The 20,015-nt window shown below is 52.5% G+C and overlaps 1 protein-coding gene across 1 annotated transcript; it reads left to right on the top strand.

The window, feature by feature from the left end:
• The first annotated feature begins 1,313 nt into the window (after positions 1-1,313).
• Positions 1,314-2,411, top strand: LOC111719554. The gene is made up of 2 exons (XM_031948040.1): positions 1,314-2,052; positions 2,132-2,411. The coding sequence occupies exons 1-2, from the start codon at positions 1,484-1,486 to the stop codon at positions 2,250-2,252; spliced, it is 690 nt and encodes a 229-aa protein (XP_031803900.1). The 5' UTR covers positions 1,314-1,483; the 3' UTR covers positions 2,253-2,411.
• Positions 2,412-20,015: the final 17,604 nt, after the last annotated feature.

Here is a 20,015-nt window from a genome sequence, read left to right as displayed (position 1 = left end):
ACCGGAGGGCGGAGGTTAGGGGCCACTCCCGGGAGTGAGGTAAGGGGGGTGGGGGAGAAAGGGAGGGAGGGGAAAGGGTTTTGGCCGTTTTTTCTGTTTTTCTTTTCTCTTTTGCCCAGCCGGGAATGAAAGGCCCGAAAGATGCGTTGGGCGTTTTCCCCTTAGATTTTGGGGGGAAAAAAAAAGAAGTTAACCAAAGGGGTGAGGTTTTCCTTCGTTTGCCCCAGTTTTTTTATATTATTTGCCGGGCGGACCAACCGGGTGAAGCCCGGCCCCCGCCTGCCAATGAGAGTTTCCCCGTGGGAAGGGGCCCTTTCCCGGTTGGGCAGGCCAATGGGGTGTGTTTCCCGATTGGGTTTGCCCCCCAGTAGTCCCTGGCCAGTTTTTCCCATTTTTAATTGGAAACAAAACTTGCCCGGGGGGGGCAGGGTGGGGAGGGGGGGGTGTGGGGATTTTTTTTTTTCCTTCCCGATTTGAATCTTTAGAGGAAAGCCGGAGTTTTGGCGGGGGGAGGGGGCCAAACCCGGGTGGGGGGGGGAGCCGCCCAAATTAAAGGGAAAAGGGTGGGGGAACCCAGAACTTGTTTTGATTAGAAGAAAGGTTGTTGTCCCATTTTCGGGGAGGGAAGAAGAAAAAGCCGGGGGGGGACCCTGATTGGGGTGGGTTTGTTGGGCGGGGGAAGGGAAAGGAAGAATGGTGGAGAGTGTAGAGGGGTGGGGGGTGGGGGGGGGATGGGGCCGGGACTCCGTCGGGGGGGTGGGGAGGGGGAAGGGATTAAACAAGGGCCCGTCCCGTCCCTTTCAGGGGGGGGGGGAAATAGGATCCCCCGCTTGAGATGATGCCCTTTCCCAAACAGCCCCGCCCCGGGGTGGGGGGAGAGGTGGGGGAGAAGGTGGAGGGTTTTCGCCGGGTGGGGAACCGGAGGCGAGGAGGGGGAAAGGGGTTTTGGGGGGTGCATTTCAGTAGAGGGGAGCGGGGTTTCCGAGGCAGGGGAGCGAGTCCGGGGAAGGGGAAGGGTGAGGGGGGGGAAGAGAGTGTTGAGTCGCGGGTTTTTCGCCCCTGGGGAAAGGCCCCAAAGAGGGGGGGTGGGATTGGTGGGAGTTTGGGGGGGGGGGGTTGGGTGGGGAGAAGCAGATAGGGAGGAGGGGAGGAGGGGAGGATTTTGGAAGGATTTCCCCATTACCTAGTTTGGGGGGGCTGGCGAAGGGGGGGGGGGAAAGGTCAAGCCGGAGGGAAGTTTGGGTTAAAGAGGTTGGTCCCCCTTCCACCCTTGGGAGTGAGAGTTTGGGTATGGGCGGGGGTCTTCAACATCCCCTCAGAGTTTGGGACTCCCACGGGTCAGGTCCGCAGAACGTCCCTCGGCCTCCCCGTCCCACTCCGGCCATCTCGGAGAGGAATCCGCCTCCGAGCCCCGGGAGCACTCTTCCTCTGAGCGCCTTCTGGTCCCCCCAAATCTGCCCCTCGCCTCCCCATTCCCCCCTCGATGCCGCGTTCGCTGCGCCGATCCCAACTCACCGATCGGAACCCGAGGTCCAGTCCCGAACCCGCAAGTCTTCCTTCCGATTACAAGCCCTCCCGAATAGTCCCCCAAATCCGCCCTGGGCACGAGTGCGAGTCAAGGTCCGGGAATCCAGAATCCGGGAAGAGTGGGAGGAGGAGGCCGAGGGTGAGCCGGCTGCCCAGTGACTGTGGCCTGTTTGGGAAGCGCTGGAAGTTTTTATCCGCCCCCTCCCTCCTGGCTGGGGTGGAGTCTGGGCGGATTCCCGGCCCCCGGGAGCAGAAACGCCCAGGGCTGCCCCGCCGACTCAGCAGCCCGAGAGGGAGCGGGCAGGCTGGTGACGCAACCTTCACCTGGCACCCCGGGTCGAGGGCGGGGGGCGGGGGTCACTCCCCGCATCCAGCCCCGGCTCCCCCTGCCCACTCAGACGCGCGTCGCTACGCGGAGGCTCGAGCCTTCCTCCCCAGGGTCCGCCACCGGCCCCGGCCTTCCCCGGCCGCCCTCTGCCCTTCTGCCCTTTTCCGTCCCCCGGCGCTGGCGCCGAGCGTAGCCAGGTCTGTTTCCCTGTATGCCTTTGTCCCCCTTCCTCTGGACTTCCAGGTCTTGTGTCAAACGTTCTCCCGTTGTTTCCAGGTCTCTCCAGCTCCCTGTTCCTGTCTATTCCTGGCCGCTGCTGCTATGGCCTCGTGTCTCCCTTTTGTGTCCGCCCATCGGGGCACTGGAGATCCCAGAATCTGCCTCAGCCTGGAGGTGACCTTGTCCTGGGGAGGGGGGTGCAGAGGGGCTGTACTTCGCTCCCAGGGGCTGACGGGAGAACGAGAGCAGGAATGCTTAATAAACAACAAAGCCGAGGGGCCCAGGAACGACCCTGGGGCTGGACCCCAGAGTTCCCACTGGTAAGGTACCTTGGAGTCCAGACCTTTCGTTTTACAGACGGGAAAACTGAGCCCGAGAGAGAGAGAGAGAGGAAGAGACTGGGTCCCAAGGTCATCCAGCTCTGCTGCTGCAGACAGGACTTGGACCGATGCCCACTAAGCCGAGCTCTCTCCTGCGTGCCTGACTGCCTGGGAGTCAGGAGACCCAGCTCTGAACCAGGGAGTCCAGGCCCCGCCCTGAAATGATGAGGTAACCTTGGTCCATCCCTTCTCCCGGTCTCAGTTTCCTTGCCTGGGACTGATAACTGATCCTCATCGCAGGTCTGCCATAGTGTGAGTCAGTCCCTCTATTTAATGACAATGCTGGGCAGTTGTTCTTCCAATTTCCAGTGCTTTGGGACTTCTGGGGAACCCTCCATCACTTTCCTCCGTTGGGTACCATCTTCCCCACCTTACACAGTTTTTCAGCTTCCTTTTGTGAGTCTTTCCCCATTAAATTGTAAGCTCATTGAGGGCAGGGACTGCCTTTGTTTTTCTTTGTATTTATACATCCAGCTCTTTTATATACATACAAAATACAAAGATAGTTTCCAATATTCACCCTTGCAAAACCTTGCGTTCTAAATTGTTCTCCCTCCCTCCCCATTGCCACCCTCCTCTGGACAGCAAGTAATCCAAAATAGGTTTCACATGTGCAATTCTTCTAAGCACATTTTCACATTAATCATGCTGCACAAGAAAAATCAGCTCAAAATCAGAAAAAACAAACAAGCAGCAACCAAAGAGGTGGAAATACTATGATCCACATTCAGTCCCCATAGTCCTCCTCTGTCTGGGTGCAGATGGCTCTCTCCATCACAAGTCTATTGAAATTGGCCTGAATCACTTCATTGTTGAAAAGAGCCACATCCGCCACAGTTGATCATATCATGTTCTCATGACTGTATACACACAGTTCTTAGCAGATAGTTTGGCACACAGTAGGCCCTTAGTAAAATTTTGTCTGATTGATTATTTTTCCCAAGATTTTTTTATTGATTATTTTAAAATATATTTTAGTGTGTAAAATATTTCCTAATTACATGTAAACTTTTTGTCATTTTTTTCTCAGTTTTGAGTTTCTCATTTCCTTTCCCCCTCTTTGAGAGGGCAAGCAAGTGGATATCAATTATACATGTGAAATCATGCAAAATATTACCAACCCATTGCCCAAAAAAACCTCCCCAAAACAGACAAAAAAACCCCAAGAAAAATAAAAGAAAGAAAGTAGAAGGTAAGCTTCCGTCTGGATTCAGAGTTCATTAATTCTCTCTCTGAGGGTGAATAGCATTTTTTCATCAAAGATCCTTTGGAATTGGACTAACTGATTGGGAGAAGATCTTGGGAGGAGATCCACTTTGGTCTTGATAATATCACTGATTTGCCAGTGTCACCTTGGACAAGTCCCTTCTCTCTGGGCCTCAGTTTTGTTTTTTTTTTTTAATCTGAAATGACAGGATTGGTCCAGTAGATCTCTAAGGTGTCTACTCCTTATAAATCCTATGATTATATTATTATTTCTTCTTTCCTCCCCACCATCTCCCAGCCTTCCCTTGCCACCCCCATTGGAAATCAGAATTCTTTCTGTTCTTGATTCAAATCCAGACATCCTCCTTGGCCCCGGCCCTCCATCAGATAGCCTAGGATATCTTCCATTCCTTTTTCCCTGGTGATGAGGTTGAGTTATTCTGGGAGCTGAGCTCAGGCCTGGAGGGAGATGGGGTGGAGGGAGAGCTGGGGCAGTCCAGTATCTAAGCGCTGCTTTTCCCTATCAGCCTCCCCTCCCCCGTCCCAGCCTCTCCCAGGGCCCCCCCACCCTGCCCCCTTTATCATCTCCACCCACCTTCATCCGTCCCTCCCTCCCACCCTCTCTCCTCCCTTCTCCAAAACCCAGAATTGACCTTCAGGCTTCTGCTGTTTTTCTGCCACAGAAAGACCTAATAGGAAAGCTTCATGTGAAGCACTTTAGGGGAAAGAGTTGGCATTTACATTTTCCTTTTCAATCATGAAAAGAAAGGGCTCTGCAAACATTAGCTCATGTCAACTTATCCACTGTCTCAGTGCTCGCCCCAGAGTCACAAGGCTAGGAAGTATTATGGCTGGGATTTATGCCGGCCCCCTCTGTGGTGGGCCACACTGCCCACCTTAACCCTCCAGACTGACAATTCACTGAGAGCCGGGACATCCTCCGTGTTCTAAGTCCGTCTCCAGAATCGCTCTCCCTGGGGCTGGTCATGGGGGACACAGGTGGCTGATGGGGATTTATTGAATAAGTCTCTCTAGAGCCCTTCTTTGCCCTGTGTGGCAAGGGATCTGCAGGATTTGGTTCCTGTTTCTCCCCTTCCCCCCAGTCAGTTGGGGTTAAGTGACTTGCCCAGGGTCACACAGCTGGGAAGTGTTAAGTGTCTGACGTGGGATTTGAGCCCAGGTTCTCCTGACTTCAGGGCCAGCACTCTATCCACTGGGCCATCTAGCTGCCCCTCCCTGATTTTTACAAATGGGAAAACTGGTTCCAAAAAGAAAAGGAGCTTTCTCAGGATCACCCACTAGTTAAGGAACTTATTCAAAAAGGTTTGATTAAATACCTACTAAGTATCAGGAATATAAAGACAAAAAAAAAAAAAAAAATTCATCCTCACTCTCAGGGAAAATAACTAGATATTTACAATCAGGAGATAATCTCAGGGGGTATAAATGGGAGTGACCTTGCCTTCCAAAGGCCATGATCTCCCATTGCATCCATCTCCAGTCCTCTTGATCTATATCTGTACCCAGATGGCTCTGGAGGGGAAAGTGAGGCAGATGATCTTGCACTTAAATCCAATTCCTTTACATGTGGTAACATCACCACTTGGATATCCCAGGCTGAGAAAGACTAACAATAAACAGGAGGTCATCTCCAAGGCAACGAGGTATCTCAAGGATAGAGCACCCGACCCACAGTCTAGAAGAATCATCTTCCTGAGTTCAAATCTGGTTGCAGATGCTGTGGGATCCTGAACAAGACTTTTTCTCCAGTTTGCCTCAGTTTCCTCATTTGTAAAATGAGCTGGAGAAGAAAATAGCAAAGCACTCTAGTTATCTTTGCCAAGAAAACCCCAGATAGGAACTGAGGGAAGGCTCTGTGGAGGACAGAATGGGTTCTTGAAAAGAATGGGATTTGATTAGATTTTTGAAGAAGTCGGGGGAATTAGTAATCAGAGATGAAGGAGGGAGGGCATGCCAGTGGTGAGATGGAGCAGCACGTTTGAAGAATTGTACAAAGAGTAGCTGGATCATAAAATTCATAGAATAGAAAAAGCCTGGGGAAGGAAATGGGGCCAGTCAGATAATGGGGCCCTTTAAATACCCTGGAGGTAATAAGGAACCACTGGAGTTTAAATTGGGAGCATCTGCTACAGTCAGATTGACAGAGGGTTAAGAAGAGTTGGCTATTTACTGAATTGAGTGAACAACCTATCCCTTTGGAAACTGAGTGGAGAATGGACTTGCAGAAGACTCAACGAGAAGTTACCGTTCTAGTCCCCGGGAGAGGGGCAGGAGAGCTGCCGGTACCAGGGGTCACTGGCTGAGAGATTTGTGTGGGATGGATCTGCTGCCGCTCAGAAAGAAGGCTCTTGCCACTCCACTGAGAAGCCTTTAATTGGATTTAAAAAAAAAAAAAATGGAAAAAGAAAACTATTTTTAAAGCCATTTATTATAGGCCAAACTTAGACAGGGCCTGCCCCCTAGGAGCTTCCATTTTAATGGAGTAGTGATAATACATGTAGGAATAAAGGGCCTGGTGGTGAAGAGGGATTCTCTTCACTGGGATTGTGAGGGGAGTTAATACACTCAGACCCTCTCCCAAAAACAATGGGAGAACTGATTCCATTACTCTTAGAGGGAGAGGTACAAATTTTGTCAACAAATTCAGCCTATGTGGCTCCTGGAGTAAGAAGTCCTGAATTCAAATGTGACCTCAGATGTTTTTGAGCTGTGTGACCCCAGACAAGTCACTTAACCCTGTTGCGTCAGTTTCTGTATCTGTAAAATGGCCAGTGGCCACCTATTCCAGTATCTTTGCCAAGACAACCTCAAATGGAGTCACAAAGGGAGTTGTGCCTTTGAAGATTTCCAACAAGAGGGGAACTCACTGATTCCTGAAGTAGCCCATTCCATTTCTGGGACATCTCTAACTCCATCTCTCCCCCCCCCCCCCATTTTCCAAACCGTGTACTTCTTCCCAGTTCTGGTGCATCAGCTTCAACACCAGAATAACAGGGGGAACAGTGTAGCACCTGGCATCCTAATTACTTAATAAATACTCATTGTTGATGTGGCTTGAAGTTCTCCTCATTGGGAATCCTCAGCAAGCAGAGGAGACTCTTTGGAGCTGAAAGGACCTCACCCCAAAGCACCCTGCCTGCCTCTTGCCTCACTTCTGGGGACTTTCTCATTACCTTCATTTTCCCTGGGTTTCTTCCTCCTTTTAGGCACCCTCCTGCTTGCCTCGGAGAGGAAGAACAGCCTCAACACAGAGAACTCTGGGGCCCATCAGACAACGAATGTTATCAGCAAATCAGCAAGCATTTATTTATTTAAAATTTTTCCCACTCAAGAGTATTTTTTTCCAATTACATATAAACATAAAAAATATAAAAATTTAGCATTTACTTTTTTGAGATTTTGGTTTCCATATTTTGTCCGGCTCTCCTTTCCTTCCCCCTCCCCAAGAAGGCATGTAATTTGATATAGATTATCTATGTACAATCATATTAAACATAATTCCACAGTAGTAATAGTATTGGGAAAGAAAAATCAGAACATAAGGAAAACAATCTTTAAAAAGCAAAAATATTATATTTCAATCTGCATTCAGACTCCATAGTTTTTTCTCTAGATGTAGACAGCACTTTCCATCATGAGTCTTTTGGAATTGTATCTCTGAGAAGAGCAACGTCTTATCAAAGTTGATCATCCACACAATGTTGCTATTACTGTATACAATGTTCTCCTGGTTTTGCTCACTTCTCTCAGTCTTTCCAGATTTTCCTGAAATCAGCCTGCTGGTCATTTCTGCTTCGTTCACATACCACAAATTGTCTGGTCATTCCCCAATCGAAGGATATGCGATTGATTTCCAGTTCTTTGCCAGCACAAAGAGAGCCGCTATAAACATTTTTACCCACAGGGGTCCTTTCCCCTGCTTTAGGATCTCTTTGGTATATAGCCCAGGAATGACCTTGCTTTCCAAAGGGTACACACAATTTCATGGCCCCTCGGGGCATAGTTCCCAATTAATCTCCAGGATGGCTGGATCGGTTCACAACTCCACCAACAATGCATCAGTGCCCCAATTTTCCCACATCCTCTCCAACATATATTATTTTCCTATGAGGAATTCCTACTTCAGAATTGTTTTCATTTGCAATTCTCGAATGGACCGCAATTTGGAGCATTTTTCCCCCACATATGACTGCAGGTCTGACAATACGGCGAGCATGTATTGAGCATTTATTATATGGCGGGCACTGTGCTAAGGCTCTGGGAGTATTGGAACACCACAGCTTCATGATTCTGTATATACTGGGTACATACCGTACCTACTACAGGGTCCCCAGTAAATGGGAGAGAGTCTGAAGGGGGGGCACTAATGTTAGCAGAGCTTCTCGTAGAAAATGAAAGGCAGTTGTAGTGGCCCCCACTCTCCCTGACTCGGAAGGGGAAGGCCGAGGGGGAACGGCAGGCAGTAGGGAGCCCTGAATGCTGAACACGGGGGAATGATGGGGTCCGACGCTTTTAGGAAGAATATTCTGAAGTGGGTGAAGGATCAGTGGGAGAGGAAACTGGAAACAAGGGACATGATTGCAGACCTGTAAGGTCTGAGGTCAGGGTGCCCTTAGGCTAACAGGACAAACAGGCAGAAACATCTGGGCCCCAGTCTGAGACTGGGGAGGTGGAAAATGCCGAGATTCACCCGGAGGGGCCCGGGAGGCCAGTCCGGAGCTGGGGGTAAAGCTTGGGCAGCTGGGGCTCCCTCCCCCAGCCAGCCAGGAGGAGGGGCAGAGGGCAGGCGAGCTCAGGGCCTGGGCTCCGGAGGGAGGAGGGGTAGTATTAGAATTCCCGTTTGGGGTCGGTGCTAGTGTCAGGGTTAGGACTGGGCTTTGGAATTAGGTTTAATCTTCAGGGTTTGATTTCACAAGGTCAAGGTTAACGCTTAGGGAGAATATTTGGGGTGAACTGTTTAGGGGAAAGGCTGGGTTTATGAGAAATTCTGGTTCTGAGTTTGATTTAATGCCTTGGGAATTGGGTGGGGTGGGGGAGGGGGCCTGTTCTCTGACATTCTCTTTTCCAGCTTGGGCTAGAGGGGGCAGGTGACTCCCCTTCCCCCGCCCCTGCCATGCCATGGATGGCCTCAGTTCTATAAATAGCCAGAACTCAGGTCCCTGGGAATGTCTTTGGACTGAGGGGGAGGACCAGGGGCATTCTGGGGGCTGGGGAGAGGAGGGGTGGCTTAGGGGACTGATCAGGGCACCCCCCTCAGTTCCCATGGATGGCCTCACTTCTATAAATATCCCCAACTCAGGTCTCTGGGAATGTCTCTGGGCCGAAAGAGAAGCGCAGGGGGGGCTGAGGAGGGGAAGGGTGATGGGGCACCCCTGAGTGCAGGGGTAGAAAAGCATGAGGACCGCAATGGTTAAAGATCACCAGCATTTCTTATGGTGCCTTATTCAGAAATCATGGAATTGGGGGGCAAAGAGGGGACTTTTGGTAGGTTTTCCCTGTGGGAGCTGAGGAATGGTCTGGAATTTCTGAGGGAGAAGAGAGGCTGAGCTTTATTCCTGGTTTTGGTCTGTTGTCGAGGAAAGAATTATGGACCTGGAACCAAAAGATGTGGGTTCAGATCACCCTCATCTGGCGGAGATGAATGAGTTCCTTGAGCATTCCCAACCTCAGTTTCCTTATGGAAATAATAATCATAACAATCTGCCTCCGAGGGCCTGGGAGTCAAAGGCTGGGTAACCCCTCAAGCACTTTAGAAATGAGAGGAGCAGAGCCGGAGCTCCAAGGGGTGAGTGGGTAAGGGGTGGCTCGGCCAGGTGAGGCAGGGCCGGATGATGGGCCTGACTCAGGGCCAGGGCGGAGCACACAGTCACCCGCACACGGCCACCAGTCACCCACGGGGCACCCTCACACACTCACCCCACAGGCATCTCCCCTCCTCCCCCCTTTCCCCTTCAGGGTTTCCCCCTTGTCCTCCTTGGCCCACGGTCAGGAAGGCATCCCGACCATCTACACCCTGCGGCCTCTCCCAGACACATGCTTTGGGGCATAGGGGTGCGGAGGGGGTGGGGAGCAAAGAACCAGCGGAGATGACAGAGCATAGGAACGGCCCTCAGGAGGAGCCTGGATGCAGATCCCAGCTGGGCTACTGCCGAGCGTTCGGACTCCCAGAGAGCTTCTGCTTCCAAGACCTCAGTTTCCTAACCAGTATGGAGGGAATTGGATGATCACCAAGAGCCCTCCCAACTCTGGCTTTCTATGTTCTCATGTCCTTTCAAGCTCTGACACTATGTCCTAGTGTCAGCTTTCACATCCTGGGTTCTAAGGGACACCCCACCCCCCATTCTCCCCCCAGCCCTGACCTCCCGGGTTCTAAGATCCTCCCAGCCCTGACCTCCTGGGTTCTAAGGGACCTCTCAGCTCTGACATTCTGGGTTCTAAGGGCCTTCCCAGCTCCAACATCCTGGGTTTTAAGGGCCCTCCCAGCCCTGACCTCCTAGGTTCTAAGGTCATTCCAGGCTTCAGGCACTTCTGTCCAGGGCCAGACACTGACACTCCATTCCCACCCCTCTGGAGAGTAGGAGAGGATGGGAGGTGGATAGCTGCCTGAGCTTCCTGCATCATCCCTACTTGTGAGGCTCCTCCCCTCCCTACAAGTCCTCCTGTTGGAGGCAGGGAGCCCCGGAGGACTTTAGCAGGGCAGCCCTGGGCAGCCCGTAAAGCTCCCCAGGAGCTGCCTGCCTGTGGGTCCAGGCTGGGAGGTTGCTGAGGGTCCACCCAAATGAGGGAACCAGGTGGCAGGTGTGTGGGCTTGTTTGGGTTGCACGGCTCATTCCCTGCTCATTAACTCATTATGTTTCCCCCAAGCCCTCCCTCCCTCTTGACTTTCCTATGACTGGTGAGGGCACCAGTGCCAGTCATTCCGACTTACAATCATCCCTGACTCCTCGCTCTCCCATTATACCCATCTGGGCCGGGGTCTGGCCGTTCCGTCTTCATCACACCCTTAGCATGAGCCCCCTTCTCTGCTCTCACTCTCCCCTGGTCCGGGCCCTCCCCATCTCACACGACTACTGCCAGGCGGTTAGTGCTGTCCGGCCCATCCACTATTCAACCGCCAGTGTCTTCTCAATCAAATGGACCTTGACCCACCTATGACTCCTTCTTACCCCCCAAGATCAGATATAAAATCCTCTGTTCAGCTTTCACAGGCCTTTTCTGCTTTCCAACTCTTCCTTCTGTCCCTATCAGACAGGACACTTCATCTCTCAACTGTCCCCCGAACTTGGGGTGCTCTTTCTCCTCAGCTCCACCTTCCGGCTTCCTTCAGGGGGGAAGAAAGACCTGCCTCTGACCCATATTTAATTTAGCTGGGTGACCTCTTTCATCCTCAGTTTCCTCATCTGTGAAATAGGGATAATTACAGCACTTACCCTAAAGGGTTGTTGTGAGGATAAATAAGATAATATCTATATAGTGCTTGGTGAATCTTAAACAGATGTGAAAATGCACACTATTGTCATTCTCCTCCCTTCTTCAGGGAGTCTTTTCTGGTTCTCAAGGCTACTGCCTCCCCCTCGTTGATTATCTGCAATTGATCCTGTGCATATCTTGTTTACTCCTAGCTGTTTGCATGTTGTCTTCCCCATTAGATTGGAAGCTTCCTGAGTGAAAGGCTTTTGTCTGTCCCCAGAACGTAGCCCAGTGCCTGGCATTTGGTTTAATGAATGCTAGTTAATCTAGATCTGTTTGTATCCTAGAAAAATAGATTAAAAAAAAAAAAAAAAGAAGAAGGCAAAGGACCTTAGAAACACAAAAATATTGAGAGCAGTTCTTTTGTGGTGGCAAAGAAATTGAGGGGTTACCCATCAATTTGGGGATGGCAGAACAAATGGTGGTATATAATTCTGATGGAATACTATTGTGCTAAAAAGAAGTGACAAGCCTGATGGTTCAGAAAAACCTGGAAAGACGTGAACTGATACAAAAAAAGCGAGCAGAACCAGAAAAGGATACGAAATTACGGCAATATGGTACAATGATCTACTATGAACTACTTAGCTCTTCTCAGCAGGGCAATGCTATCCACCTCCAGCAAAAGAGTCTGGATACAGATTGAAGCATACGTTTTACTTTCTTTCTTCCTTTTTTGTCCGTGTTTTCTTTGGTAACATGACTAATGTGGAAATACTGCACAAGTGTCACCTTGGGCAGTTAAAAGCCCAAAGGGTAAAGCACCAGAGTCAGGAGGACCAGAGTTCAAATCTGGTGTCAGACACTGATTAGCAGTGTGACTCTGGGCAAGTCACTTAACCCTTATTTGTCTCATCTGTAAAATGAGCTGGAGAAGGAAATGGTGAATCAATTCAGTATCTTTGCCAAGAAAATCCCAAATGAGGTCACAAAAGAGTCAGGACATGCCAGAAAGGACATATTTAGGACAACAACATATTTATTCTATATCAAGGTGATTGAAAAGAAATTGAAACTCAAATAAAAAAAATGTTTAAAATTATTTTTATATATAGTTGAGAAAAATGAAAATAAATGATTTTTAATAATATATAATGTAAGAAAATAATATTTTTATAAATAAAATATAATTTTAAAATGCTAGTTAATTTGACTTGATTTTTGCTATTAAATCTCGGGAGAAGATGGAAGGCAAAGGCAGATGTTTTGTTGTTCATTTGTTTTCAGTCATTTTCAGCTCTTAGTGCCTCGATTTGGGATTTTCATTTTCCTGGGTTCAAATCCCCACTTTTGTTACTTATTTCCTACTTCTGTGATCTTGGATAAATCACAATCTCCGTGGGGAGCAATGTCTTCACTATAAAATGAGAGCCTCTGAGGAGACTTCAAGGCTACATTTATAATCTAGAACAGGGCCCTTATCCCAGGTCTGTCATTTCTTATTTGTGTGAATTTTGACAAATTCCTTTCTCCTTTTGGGCCTTAGTTTCCCCATTTGAAAATGAAGGAACTGCCCCACATGGTCACTAAGGTCCTTTCTATTTCTAAAGCCTGAGGTCTCTCAGCTCCCCTTGCCCATAGAAGTACTGGTGATACAGCAGGGGAAATTCTTGGGGGTGGGAAAAATGAGTCACCTATTTACTGGATCAATTTACAGGACACACCATCCCCCATCCTGAATGATTGTCACTTCATCCTGAATGAGACCAGGCTTCCTGTTTTGCCAGAACCTGCTCCTAAAAAGAGGCAAAAAACAGTCCCTGTTCTCAAGGACCTTGGGGCAAGATAACCGGCGAATAGATATATATATCCAGGATAAGTCCAAAATAATTAAAAAAGGGAGGATGCTAGAATTAAGAGGGGTTAGGAAAGACCTCCTATGGAAGGAAGGATTTCAGCTGTGGAAGGAAGGAAGCCAGGAAGTGGGGATGAGGAAGGAAAAGGTGCCACGGATTAGAGACGAACAGACAAAATGCCCAGAGCGGAGAGATGGAATGTTTGGTTCATAAAACAGTCAGCAGGTAAATGTTGATGGATGGAAGAACATGTAGTGGGGAGAAGCTGAGAGAAGACTTGAAGAGGACCAGGTTATAAAGAGCTCAGAATATCAAGCAGAGAATTTTGGAGTTGGTCCTGGAAGTGATAGGGAGCCACTGGACATTCTGGAGTGTGTTGTGTGTGTGTGTGTTTGTGTAGGTTGTGGGTGACATGATCAGACCTGTGTTTTGGGAAAGTCACTTTAGTTGATGAATGGATTGGAGTGAGGAAAGACTTGGGGCAAGCAAACCTCCGGTGGGTTATTGCAGCGATCCAGGTGTGGCGTGACGAGGGTCTGCGGCAGAGCAAAAGGGGGTAGGAGACGGAAGATCACAGGCAGGTTTTAAGTCAGCAGGAGGATGTCTTCCAAAGTTACAGGGAAGTCAGGATTAGGGGGAAAGATAATGAGTTCAGTTTGGGGCATGTTGAGTTTTAAGTTGCTCACGGAACATCCAGATGTTGAGATGTTTGAAAGGCAGTTAGACTAGATCAGTTGACAGATTAGGGCAGGATAGGTAGTTTGGGGAATCACCATCAAAGAGATTATAATGAATTAATCCATAGAAACTGATAAAATGATTATACTAGAGGGAGAAGAGAAGAGAGGCCATTTTAGAAACCTGTGGGATACCTCTGGTTAGAGGGCAGGATATGGGGGAGGATCTAATAAAAGAGACCAAGAAGGAGAGGTCACAGAAGTGGGAGGATAGCCAGGAGAGAAGTATCTGGGAAACTTATGGAGAAGAGAGTCTCAGGAAAAGAAGGTAAACAACAGTGTCAAAGGATGTAGAAAAGAGGTTAAGGATGCTGCTGGAGAGAAGGCCGCTGGATTCGGCCAGCAGGGTAATTGTGGAAAAGGTGGTTCTGCTGGACTGATGGGCCCAGAAGCTGAGATGTAATAAGAGAAGAAGAGGAGAGAAAAAGGCACGGATTGTCCAGAGCTCTCTTCAGGAGTTTAGCACAAAGGGAGGAAGATAGGATAAAGAGATATAGGATACTATCAGGGATGGATGCATTGAGTGAAGGTTTTTGGAGAATAAGGAAGACCTAGCTTGTGGTAGGCAGGACAGGAGAGAGTAGATGGGGACAGATAGAAGGTAAGTATTAGAGTGGAGATGACAGAGTCTGTGGGAGACAAGATGGAATGGATTGATTGTGCAGGTGGAAGGGTTTGCCTAAAGCCTCAGGGTTGGAGCAGGAAAAAAAAATGAGATATAGTTAGAAAGAACACAGCCCAGAGGCCAGAAGACCCAGGTTAGCTACTACCTGCTTGGGAGGTTGAGGCAAGGTATTTCCATCTCTAGAAAGGGCCCTCCCTCTCTAGACCTGTTTCCCCAACTGTAAAATGAGGGAATTGAACTAGATGAGCTCTAAGGTGTCTCCTAGTTCTGATATTCTATTGTCTAAGGCTTTTCCCAGCTTGAAAGTTCTCTGTTCTAAGGCACTCCCAGCCCTGACCTCCTGGGTTCTAAGGCCCTCCCAATCTGACATTCACACGATCCTCAGCTTTAGCTATTAACTTCTTGAAGAAGCTTTTCTGGACTTCCCTAACTTCTAGTGGTCTCCCTCCCAACCTATTCTGCATATACTTGGAATTTATTTTTCTGCTGGATGTATTTTAAATGCACTTATCACCTAGTCACTGCTTGAGAACGGGATTGTTTGCATCTTTGTTCTAGTATCCCCACCACCTAGCACCATGCCCAGCACAGAGCAGGCCCTTAATACTCGCTAATTGATTGATTTTCTGTTGTAAGGTCCCTCCTAGCTCAGACATGCTATCTTCGAAGGGCCCTCCCAGCTCTGACTTTCTATAGAGCTGGGAGGCAGGGAGAGGAACAGGGTGTTGGCGATGGGCGGGCCTCCTACTGCCTTAGGTAGGCCCCAAGCTTGAGTGGGCCCAGGGCAGGGCCGGCTGGAGTGTGTGGGGAGGAGCCCGAGCTGGCTCTCTCCTGCTCCAGCCTGGAGGGTCCTTCCTGGGAGCCGAGCTCCCTGAACCCTGCCCAGCTGCGGGCTCAGACCCCTTTCAGCCGAGTCCCCCTTTTTCCAGGGGGAAAGAGCGTCCTTCCTTCCAGCAGGCGGATGGCCGGAACCCAGAGGACTGGGAAGCTCCAGAATAGGGTGGAGAAGGGAGGAAAGACATGAGGTCACCGAAGGGACAAGGGACAATAGGATGTCAAAGCAGGAAAGGCCCTTAGAGGCCGTTCAGCTCAATCACTCCCTTCCCCATTTTTTTCCTAACAGACCCTTAGGACCAGGATGTCACACGGTGTAGCCAAGGCCGCGCAGGCCCTGAGCATCTGTCAGGAAGCACGGGACACAGGTTTTGTTTCCCAATCCAGCATGGCACCAGTCGGCCTGCCAGTCCACCCACAGCCCAAGGTTGCCACCCCCTCCCCCCGCCGGGTTGGAGCCTGTGGTAGCTGCCTCCGCAGGAGGCCCCGGCCCAGTCCCCTCCCTGGAGGGCCAGGGCCGACCTCCCCCAGTGGCCCGGCTTTCCTGATTTCCCAACTCCTGGGGAGTGGGCAGGGGCAGAGGAAGCCACCAGAGCCCTGTACAAAGGCCACCCGTCCCAGGCAGGGAACCGGCGCTGCCCCCTCCCCCGCCTGGGGCGGGTGAGGGGGGGAGCCGGAGCCCCCAGAGGCTGGGGCCGGATTCCAGAGCTCCAGGGGAGCGGGGCCTGTGGGGACGGGGAGTCAGGAGCCGCCGCCAGCAGGTGGGAGTCCCTGAGCAGATCTGATGGGAGCTCGGAGACAGACAAGCCCGGACAGGATGGGCAGGGCAGGTGAGGGAGGGGCGGGCAGGAGGCCCACACCACTCCCTGGGGCAGCCCCCAGCGGGCTGCCCAGCCCAGCCCTGACCTGCCTGGCCCAGCCGGGCCCGGTCTCCTCCGGGAGGCCCAGGCCCGGCCTTCAGGCCGCCGCGGGAGCGGGAGGGGCAGGCGGGGGATGGCCACGGGCTTCCTGAAGCTGTGAGAGGGAAGATGGCCCAGAACACCCACAGCCCAGGAGCACAAAAACAACCCCGACCCAGGTGCTCACAGACCCGGAGAGGCCGAGGCCGCTGGGGAGGATGGAAGTTTGGCGTTGGTGGAAGCCCGGCTTCTCACCAGCCTCACCTTCCCCATCTGTGCAATGGGGGTAACGCCGCCCCTCCCAGGGACGGCGCAGAGCTAAAAGTGCTCCATGACGGGCGGTCCTCCCTGGGATCGCTGCAGGCCCCCGTGTCCGCACCCCGGCGTGGCCCGGCACCGGCACCGGGCCCAGATGCGCCACCGCCCCCCCAACATCTGGCCAGCGCCCCTCCCCCCGGCCAGCCCCCTGGCTCCGGGCACATTCCCACGGACACGTGCCCAGCCCGGGCCCCAGGCTGCCCCCGCCAGCGTCACTCCCCCCCGCCCCCCCCCCCCCCCCCCCCCCCCGCCGAGGCGCCCGCCCCGCCTCTCGGGGCCCAGGGGTCGCCCCTCCCGCCGCGGCGCGGGGGCCCGGCCCGGATCGGCGGCCCGGTCCCGGAGCGGGGGCGGGGCTGGCGGGACGGGGCGGGGCTGGGGGCGGGGGTCCTCTCCGCGCTGGCCGCGGGCCCCTTGTGCTCTGGGTGGCGCCCGGGATCTCTCCATCCCCTCCGCCCCCAGCCTGGGCGCACCCTGTCATTACCCTCCGGCTTCCCGGCCCGCCCGGGCAGGGCCGAGCTGGGCAGGGGCTGCTGGCTGCGGGAGGGGGCGCGGGCCGGGGGCTCCGGCGGGGGGACCTCGGGGAGCGGGTGCGCCCCCTCCCCCGCTCCCGGCAGCGGGCCCCCCCCCCCGGAGTCCGGCCGCTTCTGGATCCCCCGAAGGATGCTCTGGGCCAGAGCCCCCCCTCTCCGCCGGAGGGGGGCCAAGGGAGCATCTGCGGGGCGGGGAGGACTCCCCGAAATCCCGCAGCCCGCGGCCCGCCCCGCAGGCGGGGTAAGTGCTTCGCAAGCGGCTGCGGGGCCCCCAGTAATGCCGCTGTTTCTTCCGAAGAGCAGTGCCCGACTCCGAGAGCCCCGGTGCTTCCAGTGTCTGCCAAGCGCGCCGCGTCCCCACTGGGCAGAGGGAAAGACTGAGGCTCACACCCGTCAGTGCCTTCTGCAGTGCTAGAGAAGCGTCTGAGGCAGCGCGGGACCCCTCCCGGCCCGGGGCCGGCTTTCCCTGGGGCCCCGCATGTGTCCTTGTCTTCCACAGGTGCCCGAGACTGGTACCGGGGGCTTTGCCTGGAAAGGGGGCACATGGAGGTGACGTTGGGGGGCGTGAGCCTAGTTCCCCGCGGGGAAGAAGGCTCTCTGGGGGCCGGTGGCTGGAAGCCCACTAAAGGCACCTTCTGGAGGAAGGGACTGGGCCTTCCCAGGCTATGAAAGACCCCCAGACTCTGCATTCAGGGGTCATCAGGAAGGGACCATAACCCAGGTTAGGGCCCCCCATGTCAGGGAGACGCTTGTGGAGGGCAGCGGGCTGACGGGAAGGAAAAGGCTGCCATTTGAGCCGGGGAGCCAGAACCTCATTCTGTGTTCCATCAGGGCCTGCCCCATGGAGCATCCTAGCCAGGGTCCTCTCCCGCTTGGCAAGGATGCTCCAGTCCCCTCCTGGGATGGCAGGCACCCAGGCTTCTGCGGCTCTCTGCTGGGTGAGGTCACCTCTCCCAGAGGGAGGGGAGGGAAGGGCCTAGGCTGGGGCCAGCCGGGGCACCCTCCCTCCTATCTCCCCCTTAACCCGACATCCTGGGGCGGGGCCTCTGCCCTGGCAAAGTAGCTCATTACCATGGCGACCGCCTGGAGTGCTGCCTCCCTGGGAACCTGGCCCAGGGCCACCTCATTCCTGCGAGGCTTAATAGACAGCCTTCCAGCCTGGCACTGGCCCTCGGGTGGGGAGGGGGAAGCTGGGGGCAGAGGCCCCTCACCTCCAGGGCCACCTGGACCCAATGTGGCCTCTGCTTTCCCCAGAGCCACCCAGAAGATCCTGAATCTTCCCCCCAACACTTGGAGGACCTCGGCCTAGAAGGAACCCAAGGGACCCACAGACCTGGGCTCGGTTCCCCGGTCCAGATGAGGAGGCCGAGGGTGATTCTACTGCTTGGGAATCGGGACTTTTGTTTCTCCAGATGACCTTGTTGGGGCTGCTGAAGCCCAGGCCCCCCTTCCCAAAATCATGTATTTAAAATACACAGAATTAGAACAGCTGGGCCCTCCCTCCCCCCCATGTCAGGAGAACCTGAATTCAAATCTTGCCTCAGACACTGACACTTATTAGCTGTGTGATCCTAGGCAAGTCACTTAACCCAGATAATCTTGCAAAAAAAATTTTTTTTTAAATTAAATGCAGATCCCAAAGGAGACCAATTCTATTGAAATGCAGTTTTCAAACTATTTCTGGATCCCCAGATGAGAGGAATTTTGTGATTTTTTTTTTCCTAGCTTTCTGAAGTCATCATTGGCTTTGAACAAGTAGGTTCCATTCACACCAACTCTGGTGACCTTTCCCACTGCTGTGGACCATTGTCTTTATACCATCCCGCTCTACTCTTGGCCTAGAAATCCCACAGGGGAAGAAACTGAAGCCCCTCGCCCACCTGCCTCCCTTCCCCATCCAGGGGTCCCTCACAAGGCACAGCCCCAAGGTGAGGGGCCGCCAACCGGCAGAAACCCATCCCATCCCCCACCTCCCCAGGCCAGCTGGCTGGGGGAGAACAGCCACTCCCACGCAGAGCAATTAGGCATTAAGTGCTTGTGGCTTGAGTGGGCTGGAGGATGTGGGCAAAGGGGTGTGAGCTTTTTGGGTAGAGGAGGGACTAACGTGTCTTTTGTGCATGACTTTAAGGAACACATAGTAGGTGATTTCCTGGATTATAATTCATTTTAGGGCAGGGTCTAGTGTAGGAGGAGAGCCTCCCTTCACCTCCCAGTTCCCCACCTAATCTCCAGCCCGGGCCCATCCCTCTTGAACTCCCTTTGCTCACCGGGGACTCTGCCCTCTATTCTCCGGCCTTCTATTTTCCTTTCCCTGTTGCCCCGGCACTCAGCTGGGGCCTGGCCTGTAGTTAAGGGCTTAATACAAGCTGACTGACTGATGATTGCTCCTCCCTCGCTCAGACCACTACGGAAATATCCGTGCTTTTTTGGGGAGGGAAGGGAGGGGAGGTCTGCATAGGAGATTTCATTTAGTCAGTTTAATTACACGAATAACAATAGTATGTCATGTTTAAAAAGTGCTATAAGATTTGCAAAGTGCTTTGCAAATATCTTACCCTAATTCTCTGGGGGTAGGCGTCTTTCTTACAAAGTAACGAAATCCCTCCAGGTACTTGGCCCCCCCATTCTTCTCCCACCTCAATTGCTCCCCAGCCACTGGCTCTTTCCTGCTTGCTGATGGGCTCTCTGGTCTGCCCAGATTGATTCTTCCGTCATCCCTACCTCCCTCCTTTCTCTATTTTTCTTTTTTCCTTCCTTCTCTTTTCTGTCTTCCTTTCCTCTTCTTTCTTTTCCAGCTTCTTTCCTTCCATCCCTTTCTTTCTTTTGTCTTCCTTCCCTCCTTTCTTTTCTGTTTTCCTTTTTTCTTTGCCCTGGGGCATCATCCACTCACCAGTCTGGTCCCACTCCTACTCTAAGTCTCCTTGGGTTCCCAAAGACTCACCAGACCTATATAGATCTTGGTTTAAAAATATTTAAAGTACAGCTCAGAAGGCCCAAGATTAATGGCTCCACAGCCCCAGGCTTCCCAGCAGCAGGGACTACAGGCCTTTGCCACTCCAGCTAACTCTAAAAAGCCTTCCCTTGCCTCTGAAGCCCATCTAGCTACCATCCCCAGTCCCTCCTCT

The sequence above is a fragment of the Sarcophilus harrisii genome, chromosome 1 (assembly GCF_902635505.1).
Source record: "Sarcophilus harrisii chromosome 1, mSarHar1.11, whole genome shotgun sequence".
NCBI lineage: Eukaryota > Metazoa > Chordata > Mammalia > Dasyuromorphia > Dasyuridae > Sarcophilus > Sarcophilus harrisii.
Note: the sequence above shows the minus strand (reverse complement) of the source record. Positions and strands in the feature narration are given on the sequence as shown.